General features: G+C 42.3%; 1 protein-coding gene across 11 annotated transcripts in view; it reads right to left on the bottom strand.

Moving 5' to 3' along the window:
• FAT3 (FAT atypical cadherin 3) overlaps window positions 1-12,220 on the bottom strand; it is a 416,215-nt gene that overhangs the window by 44,089 nt on the left and 359,906 nt on the right. For all 11 annotated transcript variants that reach the window (XR_013926224.1, XM_080376579.1, XM_080376583.1 and 8 more), the window contains 4 exons: window positions 6,683-7,072; window positions 3,908-4,122; window positions 3,114-3,251; window positions 297-440 (listed from right to left, as the gene is read on the bottom strand). Coding sequence is in view for 10 of the 11 variants with exons in the window: in XM_080376579.1 (XP_080232705.1) it covers window positions 297-440; window positions 3,114-3,251; window positions 3,908-4,122; window positions 6,683-7,072 (887 nt within the window). In the remaining variant the exon portion in view is untranslated. The remainder of the gene's footprint in view (window positions 1-296; window positions 441-3,113; window positions 3,252-3,907; window positions 4,123-6,682; window positions 7,073-12,220) is intronic.

Genomic DNA, 12,220 nt, shown 5'->3' with positions numbered 1-12,220 from the left:
TTGTACGCTGAGCAAGGTGTAAAGAAGTGCAAACTGATCCCGGCTCAGTGTTTTTGAGGCCAGAGTACCTGGTGCAGCAGGGATGAATGGTAAAATGTGTGACAGATGCTGAGGTTAAGGAGCCTCAGCAAACAGAAACTTACCAAAGACTTAAGAAAGGCGTGTTTATACTTTCCTTTAAATAAGATCACTTGATACATCTTTTGCCGATAAATCCTCAAAAGCTACTTAACTGAAACCAAATGCTTTTGTATTTTAAAAGTCAGGCAAGTTTTTGATGTGCAGGATAAACTTACTTGAATTACAGCTGTATAGTTCGATGGAGTAAATACAGGGCTATTATCGTTCACATCAGAAATGTCCACATTGACCGTCACAGTTGAAGACAAAGGAGGGGTGCCGCTGTCTCTTGCCTGGATAACTAATGAATAACCAGATATCTGCAAAAAGGTGAAAACATTAAATCATAGTGAAAGCAGTCCTAAATTTTAATTCATGTTCTTTACGTCCAGTACACCACCTACCATATTCTAAGGAAAGCTGTTTGGCCTCATTACCTTCCCTGCCCTTAGGATAACATTATCCTGTTTATTGCCACTCTGTGTCCCAACTTCTGTTTTATAAGGCTATCAATAAACATAACAACTTCACTGTATTAAAATAACAGTATCAGATGACGCACTCCTGAAACAAAGGGGCAGACAAAAAATAAATGATGGATAATATCCAGACTCAGACATTACTACTGTAGCTCTGTAGCTCTGTAGCTAACATTTTCATCTCTCCTAGGTGTCAGCTGGGAAACCTGATTCTATTTGTCTTACGGTTGGTTTCCAGGATGTTATATAAATTGCTTATTAAAGCCAACCTCAGTTTGACACACAGTGTTTCTAACATGGTGATGGAGAACGAAGAAAAAGTTTACCGGCAATTGGCTTAAGCACACTGGAAAATATGTGGGACTACTAGGGACAACAGTCTCTGTAGCAACAGGATATTAACCACCATTCAGTAGGAGATAAGGGTTTCTTCAGCCAGCTTGTTTGCAACAGACACAAACTACTCAGCACAGAGTGGGCAGTTCAGTGCATCACCCATGGGCCCTCTCAGCACGTATGTGCTCACGCATGAGGTGTAAGTGTATGTGACAATTTGTAAAAGCTCTGTCTATGCATAGCTTATGGATGACAGTTTGATTTTATGAACTGCATCCTTATGTCAGCCTCCTTAGGTCTTACAACTGCTTTTTACTGTACATCCCCCCGCGCTCTGCAGGGAATGCTGCTGACACGTCTGCCTATGAATCCTTCTGGGGGGGGCAGGGGGTGAGCAAAGGGCAAAACATGCGCCAGATAAAACACCCTGCTCCAGCCTCTCAGTGCAGGGCTGGGAAGGGGAAAAGCGCCTCCCTGTAGGTGGGAACAACATAATGTTAAAGAGGCTTTTTCAGGGTGGGGGGAAATCCAAAGGCATTTGGAAAATAAAAGCCATTTGGGTAGGAGGTCCCTCCTATTGTATAGGCTATGTGTATGAAACAGGGAGGCTCATCTGGGATGTAGGACCAACCTAAAGAAAAAGGAAACTGGTTTTTTTGGAGGGTTGTAAGGAGAAGAAAGACTGATATTTGGTGAGGGCATAGTGACATAGAAGGGAGGAAGAATCCTAAACTATGGAAATCAAGATACTGAGATAGAGAATTAATATTTCATTTTAACCCCCTTTCAAGCTGCAATTTCTACTGCTAGCTAAAGACAAGACTGACTGTTTTGTGGGATCTTTCCCAAATTTTGTGTGTTTTCTTTCATTTAAATGTATCCCCAAAAAGTACATGGCAAAAGTCATGGTTTCTACGTGATTGCAGGTCTAGAAATGAGTTTCCTTAAACCACTGAAACATGGGAGTCAGCACTGCCTTGGGGGATCTACAGCAGATGGGGCATCGTGTATCATTTTCCCTGAAGGGGTCAGAAACACCTGTGTCAAGGAAATGTGCCAAGGAAGCAAAGAAAAACACAGTATCACAGCTTATTTTAACCAAGGGAAGCTTTGGAAAATGCAGATCTTTAACAGAGCTGGTATTGAACACACACACACACACGCTGGTGAGGGCAAATCTATGTGTCTGAATGCAGTTGTACATGAGTGCACTTCAGAAGCTAAGGAAAATCATATTAAGAAGTAAAGCCTGTGCCATTTAAGAGAAATATATTACAGCAAATTTGTAATATGCACGGCCATTGTTACTTCCCTGTCCTCGGTCTGCGGTAAAGTCATTCGGCCACCAAACACTGGCAATTTAATCCTGCCTTTGTGATAATACAGAAAGGATATTTGCAGAGTTTTAAGCAGTAGCCCTGCTTCCAGTAAAGCGCTTTTCTAGCTGAGCCCATACTCCGAGGATAGCAATCAGCTTCCCCAGTTTCACGGATGCATTGCTGGGAGGCAGGAGGCATGGAAGCTGTGTAGCACTCTCCTGCCCTGCTAGCAGCACAGGCAACTGTATTTGTTTCTTTCCAAAAGCTGCTAATTGCTAGCTATGACAAAATGGTGATAAATCACCCTGAGTGAGTAATCTAGTGAGCAAACAAAGCAGCAGAATCTGCGTAATGAAGCACTCTTTCACTTTTGGTACAGCCTGGCCACTTCATAACATCACCTCCCCAGTGACATGTTTTGCAGCGTGCTAATTAATGGCTGAGGTCTCAGCTCAGTGCTTGTTGCCACAATCTGGAGCATGTTGTAATCACTCCTCTGCACACACCGCTGCATGTGTGTGCTTGCACGCGCAGGAGAGAGGAGCCAGCTCATTAACACAGCAACAGCTGCTGGTGGCACCACAGGAGAAATCCAGGGTTGCTTTCTTCCCCCGTCTGGCCTCAGATGCTGTGTTGGTGCAGGATGGGGATACTAGATGAGTAGTTGGGTTGTGGATAGGATCGGGGATAGTGTGGAGGTGGGAAGAAGTGGAACAGCCTTAGAAAGACCTATTGGAGCATCTTAGGCTAATCATTGCAGACTATAAAAAAAGCTTCTTCAAAATAAGGTAGCAGCATGGTTGAGATCAATACACATCTGTAAGTCATTGTAAGTTAAGAAGTCCCACGTGTCTCTTACCCTTTCTCTATCCAATTTCTTTTTAACCTTCACGAGTCCCAAAACAGGATCAACTGAAAATTCATTGTCTTGATCCCCATTCACTATGGAAAAATGAATCTGGCCATTGGAAGGACTGTCCAGATCTTCTGCTATCAACTTTTTTTGAGAGAAGAGTGAAAATAAGCAAAACAAATATTAAGCCATCTGTACGATACATTAATTGCTCAACACCCCAAAAAGTAAGACTTCGTATTGCATCAGACCAGTTACCTCTGAACTGCACACCTCTACAGCATCAAGCCAATCAGTTTTTGATAGGAGGCTCCCCTTGGATGTTTTTAAAAGTCTAGCCTTAAAACATACACAATATTTAATCTTAATATTCCATATAACACTTACTTTCTGGATCCCCAAGTTCCAAGATGAAATTATTGTGATGTCTGAGTATGGCACACTGTGTGCCAGACTACATCAATACTATGTATTTCACTGAAAAGTTGAATTCTGCCTGTCTAATAAACGCCACTTTTTTCTAGCTGATTCATGAAATGCAATGCCTTAAACATGTCATTGTTCTTTGACAGCATATTGGAGTTAAAAACAAACAGGCGGTACACTCCTGCTACTTTCTTTTGGGGGGAAACTGGCAGAAGCCTGGAAAGTAGTAGCAGATGCAGAGTATTGATGAGAGAACAGTTTGGTTGATTCAAGATGCAGTAGTTATCATTGTTAACCAGTGCAGCTGTATTTTACTAAAGGTCATGTGGCAGAGGGCTTTGTCCTGCCTACGCGCTGCCCACGGCCTCACTCACCATTATCACCGAATCACCGACAGCGGCGTCCTCGCTGATGACTGCACTGTAGACCACCTGGCTGAATTTCGGTGCGTTGTCATTAACATCTGTCACATTCACGTTCACAGTTGTAACGGCGCTCAGGGCTGGAGTACCTCCATCTTTTGCTTCCACTACTAAGTAGAAATCCTTACACGATTCATAATCCAAAGCTTCAAAAATGGAAATCACTCCTTTGAAGCAAGGGAGGGAACGTCAGCAGCCAGTGAAAAATAAAAAATGCCACAGACTAAGGGATTTGACTGCAGTAAACAGTACAGCGTGCTATTTATCAGTATGGCACACACACAAAATATGCTGTTCTAACTGTAACATATAACCCAATCCAATAAAAATATTTGGTCAGGTTTCTACTGCTGTCGTTTGATTAAAGAATGATGCCAATTGCACTTGGGTTGCCTGCAGAAAGGACCTTCACAAGGCATGAAGCAATGAATGGTTCCTCATGAAAGTAACTTTTATTATACGAGTATGGTAGACAGAGAAGTGGGGGCCATATCCACCCATTTGCCTGGGCTCAGGAACAGAGCCTGTGGGAGAACTGGATGCCGACTCTGGAAATCAGCCCTGACAAGTCAACAGAAATTCACTCCCACATAATTAACTTCTCATGAATTAAATACAAATGAATGGGGTATGAATACCTTTGAGAAATCAGTTGTCTATCATTTATATGATTAAATAGGGATTTCCCCACTCAAGTAGGTTTATAAATTTGGGGTTCCCTCACCACACAATCAAAACCAAGACTTCCTGTAACTTGACTCACTTTGTGTGGTCAGACCCCCTCTAGGGTAGAAATTATTTTTATGTAAGCCTTACACTTGTTTCCCGTGTACCCATAACCTTAACAAGAAGGGGGGAGCGGGTTGTGCACAGGTTACTAGGGATGCCTTGAAGGAGGTAATACTGGGCATGGCAAGAAAGACTTAAAAACAAATCCTTAACCTTGGCAAGCCAAATCCTTTTCAATACAGACCCATCAGGAGCAGGGATGCATGGGGCTTAAAGGTCATTTAGACTAACTGCTGCCCAACACAGGTCAGCTGAACCTAATCATTTCTGAATGTACTCATCTCTGAGGTTCTTATAAACCTCCAACAACACCAGTTTCCTAACCTTCTTATGAAATGTATTTCAGTGCTTAGCAATCATTACAGTTAGAAATTTCCTCCTCTCACTTAACCAAAATAATCCAAATGCAATTTAAGTCCATTCACAATTTCTTTTCTCATGAGTGGGCATGGAGAACAGTTTATTCCCCTCCTCTTCATAGGTACTTTTAACAGGGTTGAATACTAACAGCATGTCTTCTCTTTTTGAGCTTAAATAGCCTCAATTCCTTCAGTCTTTCCTGGTAAGTCACATTTTACAGACCTCAGATCATTCTTCTTAATCTCATCTGGGCTCCTTCCAAATGAATCCTACCTTTCAGCGTGACTTGCTGGAAGCAGGAGCCCTGAAGAGAAGCTTCAAGTGGCTAGCAGAGAGTTCCCACTGATAAATGGTGTGAAGGGCACTCTTTTTTCAAGCCCTGATCAGGCATGCTACATCAGCACCCGGCTGTCTGGAAACTGAGCTCCTGCCTCTAAACCGATAATAATGGAGCTGTCACACATTAATGAATAATAAATAGTTGTGGGTTTTTTTCCCTGTGTGATTAAGCTTCATTATGGGTTTTTATTGATTTATCTCCTTGGCTTCATTGTCAAATGTGAAGTTAAGTATCGCTGTCTAGGCGTATTTATGTTTAAATTTCGTTAACACTAATCAACGTTACGAAGATAACAGACAACACACAATTATGTCAAGTCCCTTACATGTAAGGCAGTGGCCTCCACAGAGTGGAGAGAGGTTTTTGCACACAGTAACATAAATGACACAATGCATCATTTTGAGACTTTCCGGGTTACTGGTTACTACAGCTGCACTCAAACAAGTGTTACCTTCAGCTCTCAAAATCAAGATTGTTTTGCTCTGAGGCTCTGGTGGCAGGTTTGTAGGGATCACCCTAAATGTTATGAGAATAAGAGGATCCACTACAGGAGCACAGAAGAATCACAGCTTACTGTTGATGGATTGAAACCTCAGTAAGGAAAAGGAATATATCCCACTTAAGAAATTCAAAGAAAATGAGCCATTTGCATAAAAAATAAGGTAGCATTCTTAGTATTACTTAAAGAGAAGCAGCAGTATGTTTTTAAAATTTGTGATGTATAACCAAAAAAAGAAAAACAAAACCCAAACCATCGCTGAAGTCAACTGTCAGACACAAACCAGGAGCAACCTAAGTCAGTGAAGTTTCATACAGTTGTATAAACAGCAATTATATGTTAGGATTGCCAGGTATTTGGTCCTGATAGCACTGCCTGATGCTTACTAAGATCCAGACAGTTGAAGCCGTACTCAGTTGGTAAGCAGATAAACATTGCAAGTGTTCATAACTGTAAGGGTTGCACACAGCGGGGCTAATGGGTTGTCACATCCACATTGACTTCAACAGACATAATAATGGAGAAAAGTATTCTCTACTCGACTTGGGGCAGCTGAGTGTGACTGTAATTTACATCACTCTCCAACATAAAATTGTTTTTTAACTGTGCCGCTAATTCCACATTGACAAGCTCTGAGTCTCTGCTCTTGGAAATTATTTGGTCCAAGAGCCTTCCCTAAAGCATTCACATTTTTCTGGTGCTTTCATTTTGCATTAGAAGTAAAATCCACTTTACAAACCTGTTTTGGAGTTAATCCTGAACTTCCCTTTCTCATTGCCTGATCTGATGAGATAGGCAATCTCAGCATTTGTACCAATGTCTTGGCTTGTAGCAAAAACAGAAAGGACCTCAGTGCCAGGTGAGGTGTCTTCAGGTACTGTAACAAGATAATCTCTTCTTTCAAACACAGGGGGGTTGTCATTAATGTCTAGCACTGTAATGGTAACAGTGGCAAACGAGGACAAGGTCAGCACGATGCTCTGATCTGATGCTTTTACACTGATGTTATAGGAAGACTGAAGCTCTCTATCAAGTGGATGCTCCAAAATAATGATTCCTGATGACCGGTCAACTGAGAAGTAACCATCTGCAGAGTCTGCCAGGGAATAGGTAACTTTTCTGTTCACACCTGAAAGAGAAGCAAATGTGAAAATGATAAAAGTGAAAAAAAAAATAATCAATAACCTCTTCCCCTCTAACGCAAACCCTAGGCAAAAGCTGCTATTACACTGATCATTTCCAATGAGACTGGAGCACATGGAGGCAGGAGTGGGTACAGTATTGCTGAAAGTTTGGGAGATCAAGATATGCTTTTTTCATATGTCAGATCCCCATGGATAAGTGAAGTTCCTTCCCTCATCGTGATACTTTTTTAAAGGATCAGTTTGCAGAAGTGCTGTGTAATGAAACTTGAAAGCAGAATCCAGATATGGTCCTTGCTCAGAAAAGCTTACAATTGAATTAGATGAGACAGGCAGAATGCTGAAATTGGAAATGTCTCAGAGCACATCTTGAAGGAACAGAAATGTACGTAAGGGGAAAATAAACCCATAAAAATACATCAGGTGGCACAGAATGTACTTGCTACCAGTGCTGCCTTGATTCTACTGTTGAGCAGCAAAATATTATCAGAAGATGATACCTGTTAGAGAAAAGCTGCATCAAAGAACTCCTGACAGAAGATGGACATTTTAGAAAGTGTCCCCCACTCCCCCAATTTGAGAGCAGAACTTGAATCGCATGATAGAAATCCCGTGTTTTTCAAATCCTGCCTGTATTTCCCAACACAGAACACCTATCCACCCAGCTGCTGAACATGCAGCTCTATGCGAAGGTTGTTGTCAGTAATAAGGCCTGAGGGGAAGGCACTAACTTGGCTGCTTGCTGCACTACAGTGGGATAGCCATGTCAAATCCAATTAAAACTGAACACAGATGCAACCCAATTCAACTCCCTTGATGCTGGCTGATTTCGTGATTTGGTCCTGGGTGCTTCACTAAGAGATTGTAACTAAACCACAAAGATCCACTAAAATGGAGAGTCTCTGTTTTAACATCTCTCACTTGAGCATTTGCTGCCCTTTTTGTTGGAGAACAGACTTTACAAGCCTGACATTAATCAGATGAACAAGAGCTACCAATCCCTTCTAGGCATATTTTGTTAATTTAAATTTTGTGACAGTATTATTCTGCTTTCCAGCAGCAAAGCACTGTAGAATGTCTGATCAAAAGCAGCACAAATCAGTTGTTTTCTGCTTGACGTAGCAGGAGTAGAGCATCCACACAAGGGGGAGCCGGGAGACTCTCTCTTCAATCACAGGCACATAAAAGCTAGAGCAACTACAAAGTCCCAGACCTTACTTGGGGAGCATTTGGAATTACTGTTTGGCCTCTTCAGGGAACAAAGTTTTTATGCAGTGCTTGAGACACCACAGTCTATTTCAAAAGTTCAAATGTCTTTAAAATAAGGAAAATTTTAAATGGCAATATTGCAATGAAACTTTTTTTTTTTTTTTTTATCACAGCTGAACCTCTCTATTCATCATGGTGTCTCCAGTGTGAAAAATACTAAGGCCCCCCTTCAGTGGAACAGGCAAAGCAACCAAGGAGGTGACTCCTGTCCTACAGACGAGGAACCAAAGTCAGCCTACTCAGACACTCTTTTCATGTGCTGAAACAGCCCAAGTGTGAATACCCTACAGCCTGCTGGAGACCACACTCGCCTCTTCACTCAGTCTTTTTATACAAGCATCCACATGCTCTGCCAGCTGACAATCAACTACACATACCAAAGTGAAAAAGGAGTAAAACCCTCTGGAAAGTGGAAGGTTTTGGTGGTCTGACTGGCGGGAGGTGTGCCTATATTTCTAACAGGGGAGGATCTCCTTCTGCTAGAAATTCTTCTCAAACTTCCACTTACAAAAAGGGACAGACCAAACCAGAACAATTAATGAGCTAGTAATTAGAGCTGATCCCTGGGGATGCTGGAACAGGGGATTTTGCCTGATTCAGAGCACGCAGTTGAACACCCAAACTACACGAGTTTTAACTGTAAAGGTATTTAGTACTCTTTACTGGGCTCTCTTGATGTCTGCCAGTTTACACATAGGATTAAATACTTCTCTGAAGCAGGGACATTAACACACACCTTCTATGCATTTGTGTCTGTGCCTGAAGGAGAGCCTTGATCTGGTTTGGGTGTTGCTCTGACACAAACTCCCTATTTGATACTCACTGCACCATACCTGGGCACAAGACAGAAGATTCAGATACGATGGTCTTTAAAGGCACAAATAGCTAGAAAGGAGATGGCCTACTTGTGTCTTGAAACACCCAAAACTTCAGCGAGAGCATCTTGCCAGGGGGAGTAGGAAGAGACAGAATTTGGTGCATCTGACACCGTGTAGGGTGAGTGTACATACAGAAAGTGATAACTCTGGTTACTGCAATCTGATTGATATATAATCTGACTGCTCTCCTTGTCTTCTGCTTCCTAAAGGTCCATTAACGCACAAAATATGAACAATGTTTTTTGGTAAGTGATTGCTAGTCATCCATCAATGGAGACAGTTCAGCTAGAGATTACGGTGTTCTGGTTGCCAACTCTAATACAAGGGATTTTTAGGCAGAAATGGAGAGAGAAGGCAAATGCTTCTATTTTTCCTTCCTTGAAAACAAGAGAGGAATACAGAAGTTCCAGGGATGTGGGTTATCTGGTACCAGTCTGGTCTGATGACAAAACCAGTCTTATTTTTCCCATGGGACCTAGAGGAAAAGCTCTTACGGGTGAAAATGCCATTTTATGCAAGTAAAGACAGAAGATCAGGGCAGAAGACCTGAGCTGGGATGCTCACGGATACCAACCATTGGTGGCTTTCAGGCTGAATGCAGAGGCAGAATAGAAGGAGAAACACAGAGACAGATCTCAGCTGCCTGCTGACTTTCCCCACAGTGCTTTGTGGGGCTGGAGTCTTGGGAGGAAATGTAATTCAATGAAAAGCTGTGGCAGAAACAGCACTTTAAAGAAAGTTGTTTTCACTTAGATTCCCAACCCAAGGCTGGAAACAAAATGGGCACAAGCAAAAGTGAAGCAGGAAGTTATTTCCACTGAAATCCAAAATGCTTTATCCAGGAACTACCATCTGCGGAGAGAGAAGTGTCCACCAGTGTGTGTCAATGGCATCCCTGCCATGAAGGTGATGGTAGATTCTGCTGTGGCTATAAAGGAGATGCCTTCTCTGGAAAGGAAACAACTGCTCCAGCACCATGGTTCCTGCACTGGTAAAGTGAGCAATCCTCCTGCACTGCTGGCCCACAGCTGTTGGGGGAGTAATGTTTGCAAACTGTGTTGTGTCTATTTGCTTACTCACTTAAACTTCTCAGATTTCTAAGGTGCCAGTTACAAACATAAGCTATTTGAACATGGAAAGCTTTGCAGAAATTACTATTCCTGTAAGAGGATTGCAGTACATTTTGAAAATAAAGGAATAAGCAAGCACATTTTCTATCTAGACTTGTATTAGCATATGATAGAATATTGCCCTTTGCCAAATCTCCGGTGTGAAGAGCTTGTACAGCATACAGCTGTCTAGTACCTCAAACGCCATCCTTCAAACAGTTTCTTTTCTTGTTTTCTTCTGTACTAAAACAAAGGGTCATGCACTGAATGTCACATAATGGCATCTTCTATGTTTTAAATAGCACCAGAGAAATAACTTCTCTTTATAATTCAGGAGTATCAAGTTCCTCCTTGTCTGACTCACAGAATCACAGAATCATTTAGGTTGGAATAGATCTTTTAGATCGTCAGGTCCAACCATCAACCCAGGACTGCCAAGTCCACCACTAAACCATGTCCCTAAGTGCCACATCTACACATCTTTTAAATATCTCCAGGAATGGTAACTCAAACACTTCCCTGGGCAGCCTCTTCCAATGCTTGATAACCTTTTCGGTAAAGAAATTTTTCCTAATATCCAGTCTGAACCTCCCCTGAACTTGAGGCCATTTCCTCTTCTCCTATCCCTTGTTACCTGGGTGAAGAGACCGACCCCACCTGCCTACAGCCTCCTGTCAGGCAGCTGTAGAGAGCGATAAGGTCCCCCCTCAGCCCCCTCCTCTCCAGGCTGAGCACCCCCAGTTCCCGCAGCCGCTCCCCATCAGACTTGTGCTCCAGCCCCTTCCCCAGCCCCGTTGCCCGTCTCTGGACACGCTCCAGCACCTCAGTGTCCCTCTTGCAGTGAGGGGCCCAGAACTGAACCCAGCATTCGAGGTGCAGCTCAGCTGAAAATGGTGGAGTTACAACACAGTTTGGTCCAGACCGACACAAATTAAAAGGCAATAACACAACAGGCACAATTCTCATACGACAATGAGTTTCTGCAGTGGGCACTGCCTGCCAAGTGCATCACGCACAAACTAAGATTTACATGTATTAAAGACCATACATAGCGTGTTTCTCCTTTCTTTTTTCATCTGTCACCACGAACTCATTATTTAATATGTTTCCCCAAGTACAGCTAGCCCACTTGTTCTTGTTTTTCTCTGGAAAATGATGCTTAACTTTGTCATCCGATCATTTTAATTTTGAAACCTATGGAAAGAAAAATAATGGCGAGCATTAAAAATAAACAAACAAGAAGTAAAATAGAAAGCTGCCCAGAAAGAGAGCTGTAAAGTAAGTTATTTATCAATTTAGCATTGATTTGGAAGCATGGTATCTGATTATCGTGCTTCCTCTTGCCTGTCTTTCATGGTGTGACTATTAACATCGGCGTGTAACTATGGCCTTTCCTGATTTCCCCAGCATTAACTACACCATCAATTACTGGAACTTAAAAGTCTACAACTTCATGAACAGCAAACAGGACAGAAGATGAATACTAAACCAGATTTTGTAATGCTCTACTCCATCATTTTGAGATGAAAGAGAAAAATCTTGCCAGAAGTACCTTGCTGAACTGTAGAAGAATATATGGCCCCATAGGGAAAGATAGTTCAAGTGTTTTTTACAACTTAAGCCGAAAAGCTAGCCAAGTTTATAACACCACTACTGAGACAAGGCTTTCACTGCTTTGTCCCTTTTCTGTGGGGAAATGACAGCCTTAACCCCTAAGGCGTTTACTCACACCAGTACTCCAGTGGTTGAAAGCCGGGCCACAGAGGACAGCGATGAAGATCACCAACCCCTTACCGAAGGGAAGTACCGGACAGAAATGACAGGCATAAGCTTTTAGTTGCATGGTACCTTCCATGGGTGTCTAAAACCCTGCTTTCCA

This window comes from Falco punctatus (genome assembly GCF_963210335.1).
Source record: "Falco punctatus genome assembly, chromosome: 2".
In the NCBI taxonomy this organism is placed as follows: Eukaryota; Metazoa; Chordata; class Aves; order Falconiformes; family Falconidae; genus Falco; species Falco punctatus.
The sequence above is the reverse complement of the archived record's forward strand: the minus strand, read 5'-3'. Positions and strand labels throughout refer to the sequence as shown.